This window comes from Bombina bombina, chromosome 3 (assembly GCF_027579735.1).
Source record: "Bombina bombina isolate aBomBom1 chromosome 3, aBomBom1.pri, whole genome shotgun sequence".
Taxonomy (NCBI): domain Eukaryota; kingdom Metazoa; phylum Chordata; class Amphibia; order Anura; family Bombinatoridae; genus Bombina; species Bombina bombina.
The window spans coordinates 957,116,081-957,130,192 of NC_069501.1; the positions used below are offsets into that span (position 1 = coordinate 957,116,081).

The window sequence follows — 14,112 nt, forward strand, 5'->3', positions numbered from 1 at the left end:
CACTTGTGTGCTGCTGGTGCAACGCTGCCCCCTGCAGATTCTGCCATCAGGGGGGTGTCAATCAACCCGATTGTACTCGATCCGGTTGAATTGCAGCGATGTTTGTCCGCCTGCTCAGAGCAGACGGACAGGTTATGGAGCAGCGGACTTTAGACCGCTGCTTCATAACTGCTGTTTTTGGTGAGCCTGTAGGCTCGCCAGAAACACGGGCCCTCAAGCTCCATCCGGAGCTTGATAAATGGGCCCCAATGCTTTTACAGGGTTTGAGTTCCAATACTCTCAAAGTTCCAGTGTCCACAATATAGTCGATTTCAGAAGACAAATGTGCACAGCAACCTTTGATAATTTAATTCTTTCAAGAACTTGCCTAAATCCTTTCTCTTACTAGACCTCTAATACTGACATGGGATTTTCTACTAATATTTGATTTCCCCAGATGCAGCATTCAAACCACTTTGTGAATTCTCTGTATGGTTTCTGACTTGAGAAAACTATCTTTCTTAGTGACCATTGCATATGCCATGTGCATCACTGAAGTTCAGATGCTCTCTTTACAAGAACCATATATAACTTTTTACCAGGATAAAGTAGTCCTGTGTACAGTTATTGAGTTCCTCTCTGGTTTATGACTTACATAAGTCTGAGGACATTGATTTGTCTTCCTTGTATACTGAAAAACAGGATATGCAGGGTAAACTCCTTTATTGAAAAGGACCACTATCTCATGCAGAATAGTCCAAGCAAACTCAGGGATTATAAAGAGAAGAATGAACCAGTACCCAATGGACTCAGGGCAAACTCCCTGATGTCAGGGGCAACTTCTTGGGCTTTGGAGGCGGATGCTACTCCTTCTGAAATTTCCCAGACAGCAGTTTGAAAATCATCTTACACCTCTGTGTCACAGTAAAAGCTGGACATTCAACAGTCCCCATCTGATAATGTGGCTTGTAAGATATTATCTTTTGTTGTTTCTTAATAAGGTTTTGTAATTTTTAAGTATTTCTGTTTGCTTTATTTTTTCCTATCCACTGGTTGATGAGAACTTTACATTATACAAGACTGACATATGCACAATTCATCTTGATTATCGCTGACCTAATATATTATTAATATTATTATTATCATTTATTTATAAAGCTCCAGCAGAATTCACAGTGCTATACAAAGAATAAAACATTACAAGGATGCATTACATACACAAACAAATACAATAGGAGTACATTACAGTTGTAGGTGCAATAATTGAGTTATACAAAAGGAGAGGAATGCCCTGCCCTTGAGCACAATCATTAGTAGTTTACTTGAAATAGAAAGTGGCCTGCAGGTAGAGAGGCTCTCAAGCTTACAATCTAAAGGAGAGGGAATTGACACAAAAGGTAAGGGAGAAGGAAAATAAGTCTGATATAAGGCAGGGTAAATGGAGAGTGAGTGATGATATTGGGAGAAAAAAAATAAAGAAAAGTGTGTGGTGAGTGAGCAAGTGAGGATTGGAAAAGTGTAACAGAATAAGGTAAAGTGTCAGTACAAAGGCAGTGAATATGGAGTAGTGTCTCTATCCTGGATCATTAGTGACAGCTGTGCCTAATTGCTATTAGGAGGTGTTATATATATTAAAGGGACAGTCAACACCATAATTGTTGTTGTTTAAAAAGAAAGATAATCCCTTTATTACCCATTCCCCAGTTTTGCATAACCAATACTGTTATAGAAATACACTTTTTACCTCTGCAATGACCTTTTAACTATGCTTCTGCAAACTGCCCCCTTATTTCAGTTCTTTTGACAGACTTGCATTTTAACCAATCAGTGCTCACTCCAGGGTAACTTCACGTGCATGAGCTCAATGTTATCTAAATGAAACACATGAACTAATGCCCTCTAGTGGTCAAAATGCATTCAGAATAGAGGCAGTCTTCAAAGTCTCCAAAGAAATTAGCATATGAACCTCCTAGGTTTAGCTTTCAACTAAGAATTCCAAGAGAACAAAGCAAAATTGGTGATAAAAGTAAATTGGAAAGTTGTTTAAAATTACATTCCCTATTTAAACCATGAAAGTTTTTTTTGGACTTGACTGTCTCTTTAAGGTAAACAAAAGGGTGAGTGGTGGTGGGAGGAATGGAGGGCTCGTGCGTCTGATCTGGGAGACTGGTGATATGTTTGTAACTTTAAACTGGCTTGCTGATCTGGGAATCAATACTATTATACTAATATACTTTAAACAAATATATTTTTAGCTTTATTTAAACAGCTATTTCTCAAAAGGCTTCAAATTAGTAATCTGAACATTCTTAGTTTTGATTTTTAGTTTATATTTTAATAAATGTAATATATACTCACTGCTGTGATTTGTGAGTGCTCTATGAAAGATATCTCACATGACTCAATTTACCGGGGTACCATCAATGCTCTTCCCATGGTGGATTTCCGACACTGAGGTGGTTCCAGGGACTAGAGTTGAGCATACCAAGCAGCTGGTTCATGTGACACTTGCTATAGTGTTTCTGTACAAGTGAGTGGAAACTTATGAATGTTATATTATCTCTCAAATGTCAGGTCTGATGCATTCTTAAACAAATGTTATTTTCAACGATGAACTGAATAAAGTAAGTGATTTTTCAAACTTCTAATTACGTCTGTTCTGCCTATTTACAATCATTCTAAGGATTGTTTAAGAATAAGATGGCACCAGACCTCGATTAAATGAGGCATACATGTGTGTGTTTTTTTCCATGGATTTTAATGGCTGCAGGAACCCAGCCATAGAGGGAAGATACTATATTTTATTGAACAATTGATTAAAAACACAAGGGCCTAGATTTGGAGTTTGGCGTTAGCTGTGAAAACCAGCGTTATAGGCTCCTAACGCTGGTTTTAGGCTACCTCCGGTATTTGGAGTCACTCAAAATAGGGTCTAACGCTCACTTTTCAGCCACGACTTTTCCATACCGCAGATCCCCTTACATCAATTGCGTATCCTATCTTTTCAATGGGATCTTTCTAACTCCGGTATTTAGAGTCGTGTCTGAAGTGAGCGTTAGACATCTAACGACAAAACTCCAGCCGCAGGAAAAAAGTCAGTAGTTAAGAGCTTTCTGGGCTAACGCCGGTTTATAAAGCTCTTAACTACTGTGCTCTAAAGTACACTAACACCCATAAACTACCTATGTACCCCTAAACCGAGGTCCCCCCACATCGCCGCCACTCGATTACATTTTTTTAACCCCTAATCTGCATCTGTCATCCAAGATGGCGTCCCTCGAATTCCGATTGGCTGATAGGATTCTATCAGCCAATCGGAATTAAGGTAGGAATATTCTGATTGGCTGATGGAATCAGCCAATCAGATTTAGCTTGCATTCTATTGGCTGATCGGAACAGCCAATAGAATGCGAGCTCAATCTGATTGGCTGATTGGATCAGCCAATCGGATTGAACTTGATTCTGATTGGCTGATTCCATCAGCCAATCAGAATATTCCTACCTTAATTCCGATTGGCTGATAGAATCCTATCAGCCAATCGGAATTCGAGGGACGCCATCTTGGATGACGTCATCTAAAGGAACCGTCATTCGTCGTTCAGTCGTCGGCCAGGATGGATGTTCCGCGTCGGAGGTCTTCAGGATGCTGCCGCTCCGTTCCAGATGGATGTCGATAGAAGATGCCGCCTGGATGAAGACTTCAATCGGATGGAAGACCTCTTCTGCCCCGCTTGGATGAAGACTTCTACCGGATCATGGACATCTTCAGCCCCCCGCTTGGGCTGAGATCAGGACATCGGAGGAGCTCTTCAGGACCGATCGGTGAACCTGGTATGGTGAAGACAAGGTAGGAAGATCTTCAGGGGCTTAGTGTTAGGTTTATTTAAGGGGGGTTTGGGTTAGATTAGGGGTATGTGGGTGGTGGGTTGTAATGTTGGGGGGGGGTATTGTATGTTTTTTTTTACAGGCATAAGAGCTGAACTTCTTGGGGCATGCCCCGCAAAGGGCCCTGTTCAGGGCTGGTAAGGTAAAAGAGCTTTTAACTTTAGTAATTTAGAATAGGGTAGGGCATTTTTTATTTTGGGGGTCTTTGTTATTTTATTAGGGGGCTTAGAGTAGGTGTAATTAGTTTAAAATTGTTGTAATATTTTTCTTATGTTTGTAAATATTTTTTTATTTTTTGTAACTTAGTTCTTTTTTATTTTTTGTACTTTAGTTTATTTCATTTGAGTTATTTGTAGGAATTGTATTTAATTAATTTATTGATAGTGTAGTGTTAGGTTTAATTGTAGGTAATTGTAGGTATTTTATTTAATTAATTTAATGATAGTATAGTGTTAGGTTTAATTGTAACTTAGGTTAGGATTTATTTTACAGGTAATTTTGTAATTATTTTAACTAGGTAGCTATTAAATAGTTCTTAACTATTTAATAGCTATTGTACCTGGTTAAAATAATTACAAAGTTGCCTGTCAAATAAATATTAATCCTAAAATAGCTTATAATATAATTATAATTTATATTGTAGCTATATTAGGATTTATTTTACAGGTAAGTATTTAGCTTTAAATAGGAATAATTTATTTAATAAGAGATAATTAATTTCGTTAGATGTAAATTATATTTAACTTAAGGGGGTGTTAGTGTTAGGGTTAGACTTAGCTTTAGGGGTTAATACATTTATTAGAATAGCGGTGAGCTCCAGTCGGCAGATTAGGGGTTAATAATTGAAGTTAGGTGTCGGCGATGTTAGGGAGGGCAGATTAGGGGTTAATACTATTTATTATAGGGTTAGTGATGCGGATTAGGGGTTAATAACTTTATTATAGTAGCGCTCAGGTCCGGTCGGCAGATTAGGGGTTAATAAGTGTAGGCAGGTGGAGGCGACGTTGTGGGGGGCAGATTAGGGGTTAATAAATATAATATAGGGGTCGGCGATTAGGGGTACATAAGGATAATGTAAGTAGCGGCGGTTTACGGAGCGGCAGATTAGGGGTTAAAAATAATATGCAGGGGTCAGCGATAGCGGGGGTGGCAGATTAGGGGTTAATAAGTGTAAGGTTAGGGGTGTTTAGACTCGGGGTACATGTTAGGGTGTTAGGTGCAGACGTAGGAAGTGTTTCCCCATAGCAAACAATTTTGCAGGTGTTAGGTTTTTTTTCAGCTCAAACAGCCCCATTGTTTTCTATGGGAGAATCGTGCACGAGCACGTTTTTGAGGCTGGCCGCTTGCGTAAGCAACTCTGGTATCGAGAGTTGAAGCTGCGTTAAAAATGCTCTACGCTCCTTTTTTGGAGCCTAACGCAGCCTTTATGTGGACTCTCAATACCAGAGTTATTTTTATGGTGCGGCCAGAAAAAAGCCGGCGTTAGCTACGCGGGTCGTTACCGACAAAACTCCAAATCTAGGCCATAGTAAATTATTATTATCGGTTATTTGTAGAGCGCCAACAGATTCTGCAGCGCTAAATGCAACTACCGGTTATATTATCTACATAGATAATATACTATACCATGAGGCACCTCCTATTTGTTATTATTAATACAATTATCTTATATTTATATTTTGAAAATAACCAGTCAATCTATTAAGTCATAAAATCTAACCACAGTTAAAATATTTTAATTTATAGAATATAGTTAAAGGGACACTAAACCCAAATTTTTTTCTTTAGTGATTTAGATAGAGCATGCCATTTTAAGCAACTCTCTAATTTACTCCTATTATCAAATTTTCTTTGTTTTCTTGCTATCTTTATTTTAAAAGCAGAAATTTAATACATAGGAGCCGGCCTATTTTTTGTTGAGAGCCTGGGTTATGCTTGCTTATTGGTGGGTAAATGTAAGCCTTTAATAAGCAAGCGCTATCCATGGTGCTGAACCTAAAATGGGCTGGCTGCTAAGATTTACATTCCTGCTTTTAAAATTAAGATAGCAAGAGAACGAAGAAAAATTGATAATAGGAGTAAATTAGAAAGTTGCTTAAAATGTCATGCTCTATCTGAATCATGAAAGAAAAAAAAAAATTAAGTTCAATGTCCCTTTAATTATATTTAATTCTAAAACAAAAGCACTAAAAGGTTAGTAAGTGTAGGTGCAATATTTTGCAAAGATCATCAGTGTGTAGTTTTTGCCAAAAGCTGTAATGAGCTCAAGAACGATAGGTACTTGCATATATAGATTGTGGTAATTATAGTAATTGTGGTGCAGATGATACCAATTTAAAGTACATTTACACATTTGTTATTATTAAATCATATTATTGCTGCTTATAGTAGGTAAATAGAGTGATCATTGGTCTGGAATAAAAGGGATATGAAATGCAAATTTTTTCTTTCATGATTCAAATAGAGCATACAATTTTAAACAAGTTTCTAATTTACATTTATAATCACATTGTCTTTGTCCTCTTGGTATCTTTTGTTAAAAAAGCAGGGAAGTAAGCTCAGCAAAGTGCACGTGTCTGAAGCACTATTTTCTGCCATTAAGTGCTCTAGACAACTACCTGGGTATCTCTTCAACAAGGAATAAAATGGGAACAAGCACATTTTTGGTGGGGTTTCATATACCTTTAAATGCTTTTAGTTTATTAAATACTCTTTGAGCACATACATCCTTACACATTCTGAAAGGGGCATGAAGCCTTCACAATTTTAATTCTTTGTTGAAGCATATTGGATGAGACAATGACAAGATGGATATATGTGCAGCCAGCCAGCCACCAATTAGCAGCTAGCTCCCAGTGAATTGCTGCTCCTATGCCTACTTAGGTCTGCTTTTGAACAAAGGATACAAGAGATTTAAGCCCCTTCAAATAATTTGCGGTTTGACTTGAATCCTTAGGATTTGTATATTCTAGTAACAATGGGGGATAAAATCCAAAAAAGTTAATATGTAATTTTAAAAATAATAATGTTCAAAGTGCTTTGTTGAATACGTTAAAAGATTGTGGTGATCCTATTTTATGATTTTTAGCATCTGTGTTGGATTAACCTTTAGGTGATGCTGTTAGCGCATTGTAATCTCAGTTTGTACTTTTTCACAATATTGCACATCAAGTCATAGATTCACAATGTTTTCATAGAAGCAGGCTTGCATGCTAGGGTTGCCAACTTTTTTTAAAAAATAAAGGAGAGACTAAGGAATTAACAAATTTTATGTAGGAACTCAACAAATTATACAGCAGTTACTAAAAAAAACAAAACACTTTATTGTACAATGTGATACATTTTGGTTCAACAAAATTCTTGATTCACAGTCTAACTTAAAGGGATACTAAACCCAATTTCTTTCTTTCATGATTCAGATAGAGCATGACATTTTAAGCAACTTTCTAATTTACTGCTAAGGAGCCAGACAATTTTTGGTTTAGTACCCTGGACAGCACTTGTTTATTGGTGGCTGACATTTAGCCACCAATCAGCAAGAATTACCCAGGTTGTAAACCAAAAATGGGCCGGCCTCTAAACTTACATTCTGGCTTTTCAAATAAAGACAGCAACAAAATTAAGAAAAATTGTTAATAGGAGCAAATTAGAAAATTGTTTAAAATTGCATGCTCTATCTGAATCATGATATAAACATTTAGGTTCAGTGTCCCTTTAATACATTCAACAACTTTTGGCAAATATATGAATTCTAATTTCAGGCACAATGGTAGTAAAGATATTTAACTGCCAGATACATCAAAATGATTAACTAAACAAGAGTACAAGAGTACAATATTAACTGTTTGAAAAAAAGATTTTACATATTGTAAAAAAATAAGGGTGAAAAATGTTATAAGACCAGATAAATAAAGGAGCCTGGAAGACAAATTTGAGGGATCAGTGGAAACAAGGGAGGGTTGGAACCCATATTGCATGTGGTATTAGATACTTTGCTTCTTTTTTGCAACATATTTATCTCCTTTTAATGATATCTGATTGTTTAATCTTCGTTGTCCTTCTTTTTGTCTTCTATGTTCTGAACGTGTTTGGACTTGAGAGCTTCCTATTGCAGTGTGAGATTTTCATCTAATTGTTGCCTTAGATCTATACTTTTTGATTAGGATGTTCGCATTTGATTTATTTAGATTTTTTTACAAAAACTTGTGGGCAAATGTTCTTTTCGTGCAAGTTTCCTTATATTCAAGAATGTCTCCTGCATTTGCACAATACAGCCCTGGACAGTTTCTGCTCTGTCCTTAAGATCTTTTGTGAGTCTTACTGAATTGCTGATGTTATTTAGAAGGTTGTTAATTCTAAAACGCTTTGATAGAAGATGAAAGTCTTTCTTTCCAATATTCAACTTTAATATGTCAGCTTTCTTAGGATCTTTGCACTACAAGAATAAACATACATTGCAATCAATGAAGGCTATTAGCCTCTGTTATCTAAAATAAGATAAAGACACATATAGAAGGATTTCACCAAGGTGAGTAGGAAAATCATTTCTGAGATCAATGCTATAAGAAAAACCAAAAGTAGATGTGAGGAATGCTTAGAAGTAATAAATACCAAGTATTCCCTGTAGGGTTCATGGCAGATGAAGGGATAGAGCTTAGCAAGTTTGAAAAGCAAAGAAGGGTTTGTGACCCTATCATTTAAAATCAGCAAGCAACCAAATACAGAAAAGTTTATATTTACATTAACTATGGATGGGAACCAGTGTTGATTTTATTTATTTTTTGCATAAAAATAAGGTGAAGAATAGCATTTTTAAAAAGGTTTAGAGCTAGATTACAAGTGGCGCGCTTTTTGGCTTTTAGCGAGCGATGGAAATATTGCTTGTATTACAAGTTGAAAGTGAACGCGAGAGCCCAATCACTATTTGCGCTCATCGGGTTAATACGACTGAAAACCTTGCATAAAGGATCGTGAGTTAAAAAAAGTTGCACCAAACACAACATAAATGCGAGAAAAAAAAACTGTTAGACTCATATAAACACTATCTGATAACATTTAGTCATATAAATATTCATAAAAAAATATTTATTAGGGTTAAAAGGTTTATGGTATATGGTCATATATTTGAATGTAAAGGGCTATAATGTATACATATATATAAATATATATATATATATATATATATATATATATATATATTAGAATGAAAGTGAAAATCAATAAAAAACAATTGCGCACAGATATGTATTGTCTCTTTTTTAAAAAAGTCAATAAATACTTTGAACTGCTGATGCCAAGTAATCAGTATAGTTCACTTCTAGAGGTAATCCTATTGCAGAAATCCTATGATAATAAAGTCTGTCTGCTTACCAGAGCTGACCTCAATCTTATGAGGTAAGTTTGAAGTTTTGGGAGGGAGATGCATGGTTAGGCAACACCAGCTAAAGCTGCAGTAAGACAAGTTTCTCACCGCCAGATTCTCACCATGGAACGAAAGATTAAAGAGTCCAGAGATTCCATTTGATACAAGTAAACTACGCAGACTCTATTAAGAAGGATTCTGAAAATAAAGATCCAAGTAAAGACAGACAAACTCTGGACCAGACTGATTGAGATGTACCTAACCATCATCTCCCTCCCAAAACCTCAAATTTACCTCATAAGATTGAGGTCAGCTCTGGTAAGCAGACAGACTTTATTATCATAGGATTTCTGCAATAGGATTACCTCTAGAAGTGAACTATACTGATTACTTGGCATCAGCAGTTCAAAGTATTTATTGACTTTTTTTAAAAAGAGACAATACATATCTGTGCACAATTGTTTATTATTGATTTTCGCTTTCATTCTAATACTTTTAATAGTGACACGGGTACACTATATCTATACTTAGGCAGCACGATTGCACATTGTGTTATATTTGTAAATTATGTTTTGGTGAAATTATATCATAGGGAGTGAATTGCTTTTAATAAGAAACTTCACCCACTTCTTTGGCTAAAACAATAACATATAATTACACACAACAAATTACTATATAAGTAGGTTTAGCGCTGGTGGCTTTCTTTATATATATATATATATATATATATATATATATATATATATATATATATATATATATATATATATATATATATATATATACAGGGAGTGCAGAATTATTAGGCAAGTTGTATTTTTGAGGATTCATTTTATTATTGAACAACAACCATGTTCTCAATGAACCCAAAAAACTCATTAATATCAAAGCTGAATATTTTTGGAAGTAGTTTTTAGTTTGTTTTTAGTTTGAGCTATTTTAGGGGGATATCTGTGTGTGCAGGTGACTATTACTGTGCATAATTATTAGGCAACTTAACAAAAAACAAATATATACCCATTTTTTATTTATTTTTACCAGTGAAACCAATATAACATCTCAACATTCACAAATATACATTTCTGACATTCAAAAACAAAACAAAAACAAATCAGTGACCAATATAGCCACCTTTCTTTGCAAGGACACTCAAAAGCCTGCCATCCATGGATTCTGTCAGTGTTTTGATCTGTTCACCATCAACATTGCGTGCAGCAGCAACAACCACAGCCTCCCAGACACTGTTCAGAGAGGTGTACTGTTTTCCCTCCTTGTAAATCTCACATTTGATGATGGACCACAGGTTCTCAATGGGGTTCAGATCAGGTGAACAAGGAGGCCATGTCATTAGATTTTCTTCTTTTATACCCTTTCTTGCCAGCCACGCTGTGGAGTACTTGGACGCGTGTGATAGAGCATTGTCCTGCATGAAAATCATGTTTTTCTTGAAGGATGCAGACTTCTTCCTGTACCACTGCTTGAAGAAGGTGTCTTCCAGAAACTGGCAGTAGGACTGGGAGTTGAGCTTGACTCCATCCTCAACCCGAAAAGGCCCCACAAGCTCATCTTTGATGATACCAGCCCAAACCAGTACTCCACCTCCACCTTGCTGGCGTCTGAGTCGGACTGGAGCTCTCTGCCCTTTACCAATCCAGCCACGGGCCCATCCATCTGGCCCATCAAGACTCACTCTCATTTCATCAGTCCATAAAACCTTAGAAAAATCAGTCTTGAGATATTTCTTGGCCCAGTCTTGACGTTTCAGCTTGTGTGTCTTGTTCAGTGGTGGTCGTCTTTCAGCCTTTCTTACCTTGGCCATGTCTCTGAGTATTGCACACCTTGTGCTTTTGGGCACTCCAGTGATGTTGCAGCTCTGAAATATGGCCAAACTGGTGGCAAGTGGCATCTTGGCAGCTACACGCTTGACTTTTCTCAGTTCATGGGCAGTTATTTTGCGCCTTGGTTTTTCCACACGCTTCTTGCGACCCTGTTGACTATTTTGAATGAAACGCTTGATTGTTTGATGATCACGCTTCAGAAGCTTTGCGATTTTAAGAGTGCTGCATCCCTCTGCAAGATATCTCACTATTTTTGACTTTTCTAAGCCTGTCAAGTCCTTCTTTTGACCCATTTTGCCAAAGAAAAGGAAGTTGCCTAAAAATTATGCACACCTGATATAGGGTGTTGATGTCATTAGACCACACCCCTTCTCATTACAGAGATGCACATCTCCTAATATGCTTAATTGGTAGTAGGCTTTCGAGCCTATACAGCTTGGAGTAAGACAACATGCATAAAGAGGATGATGTGGTCAAAATACTAATTTGCCTAATAATTCTGCACTCCCTGTATATATATATATATATATATATATATATATATATATATATATATATATATATATATATATATATATAATAATTCCATAATCATATTTAATAATGTGTTTTAATGTGTATTTTACTGTACATATTTAACATTCCAATGTTCTTCACATACAGGAATATATATTTCTAAATATACCTATACCTGTTTATCTATACCTATAGATATATAGGTATAGATATATATTTTAAATTAACATTGTCACACATATATAGAAATATATATTTAATAATAAAAATTCAAAATATTTCTACATGAAGAACATAGAAATGTCTAATGCAGTATTGGGTATGCACACATTAGTTAATCTTAAAGTGCCATAAAACAGGTTGAGATCTGAGTATATCCTAAAAGGGCTAATTAATTTAAAATAGTTTGCATTAAAAATTGTTTAAATTGTTTAAAAATTGCTGGCAAGTATTTTAAAATAATTTTCAAAAATAAGCAAAATGAATTACATAGCTAAACTGCCTGGAGCAGACAACTCTACCCCCTCCCTTATCAGTGTTTAGACACAGGCATTGTATTTCAACTGAGTTTACAGCTTCTAGTCATGCTCCAGCAGATAATCCCTATTCACTTTTGCATTTTACCAAAAGAACAATAAACATTATTACAGCCATAAAAGGTATTGTGTGGGGGGAGTTAGAGCTTTACAATTCAGAAACTAAAAAGAAAGGGTTAATGGCAAAGCACTGCAGTATAAATTTGCAGCTAAAGTAATTAAAGTACATATTATATTATTTTGTCTCTATCCCAACTTGTTTTATGTACCTTTAAGGTGCATTATTAAAATATTACATATAAAATATTAAAAAATATTAATATTAATTATTAAATATTTTTATACATACTGTAAACTATTCTAAATAATCCATATATATATATATATATATATATATATATATATATATATATATATATATATATATATATATATATATATATATTTACTTAGTGAGACAGGGATTACTTTTTTGTGAAGTTTGTTAGTGTGATCTACTTCTGCTTAGTTTACATAAACAACAACAAAAAATAGCTTACTGTAAGTTTAGATCCAACATTAAGTGTGATTTTTTTCTGCTTGCTACCGAACGTCAGATAGATTTTATCCTGAGATAACACTTTAACATCAATATTGGAATTAATCTTCACAGTGATGGATTGAAGAGGAGGCGCATGGACGTGTTGATTCAAGTCCCACCATGTCCAATACTTCTGTCGTATTCCATTCTCATTAAAGTAGGATCCACCAAAGGGATCTAAAGCAAACCTATGAAACACATAACAGACACTTAAAAAGTGTACACAAATTAACCTTTGTTTTGCTCTGTTCTGTATTTCTTGTAATTTCAATTTATTTTTCTTTGGTGCATACTATTACACAGGGATATAGTTCATTAAAAGGAAAATAAGATGTGTTTTTAGAGGAAAATATCTTTACCTTGACACGTATACGATGAAAAGATGTTTTTCTGCACCTTTTGCATTTAATTAAATTATTTCTATTGGGAAATCTATTAAAATTAGATATGCAAATAGCAGAAAAACACACAGCAGGCAAAATATATAAATAAATAAATGTATCCAATTTAAAAGTGTAATTGGGCTCCCTAGAATTATTCAATTACCCTTTCAGGTTTTCTCATCACATACTTATTTCTGTCTTCATATAGCTGGTTGCTTAATGATACTTTCTAAATTACAAATGCAGTATACGTGTAGTCAGGAGCAGGGCACTGTATCTATATTTATCTATCTATCATGCCTTGCTTCTGACTACATACAAATGTATGTATATATATATATATATATATATATATATATATATAAAAATATATATACACACACACATATATACAAAAGCTTGGGCAGCAAACAAATATAAATACATAATTTCTATCAATGTGTATATATTACATTCTTATATATGTTTGTATCTTATTCTAAAAACCTTATTTAACCTCTTAAGGACATATGACGGAATTTTTCCGTCATAAAACAATTGAGCAAACTGAAAGCTGTGTCCTTAAAGGGTTAATGCTAATATTTTATAAATATTCCTAATAATTCCAGGAATACACAACTGAGAGGACATAAAGTTAAATATAGTAGCCTTGTTCCATTTAATGGTAGCTATACGTGGCTTGCAATTAGAAAACAAATCTGAAAAAAGGATGCAAGAAATTTTTGTTTAGATCAATTTCCTTTTCAGTTTCAAAACAAATGATACATAATGTAGCTTCTATTCTCCTAAATCTGATATCTGCACCATTTGGGTCACATTAAGTCACATCTTTCACAGTTTTATGCAACAATTTTTATATTTTTAATATTGGCCTTGATTACATTCTTTAAAATTTTAGAATCCCAAATGGATTTTGCTTATAAAAGGCCACAGATATTTCACTTTAAACCTTTCAGCTGTTAAAGGGACAGTCAAGTCCAAGTTAAACTTTCATGATTCAGATAGGGCAAGCAATTTTAAACAACTTTCCAAT

General features: G+C 34.9%; 1 protein-coding gene across 1 annotated transcript in view; it reads right to left on the reverse strand.

Moving 5' to 3' along the window:
* Window positions 1-7,115: 7,115 nt before the first annotated feature.
* Window positions 7,116-14,112, reverse strand: part of ERICH6B (glutamate rich 6B) — a 119,690-nt gene continuing 112,693 nt past the window's right edge. The window contains exons 6-7 of the mRNA XM_053708000.1: window positions 12,656-12,884; window positions 7,116-8,299 (exon numbers count right to left, since the gene is read on the reverse strand). Of these exons, the coding sequence (XP_053563975.1) occupies window positions 8,048-8,299; window positions 12,656-12,884 (481 nt within the window). The 3' untranslated portion in view covers window positions 7,116-8,047. The remainder of the gene's footprint in view (window positions 8,300-12,655; window positions 12,885-14,112) is intronic.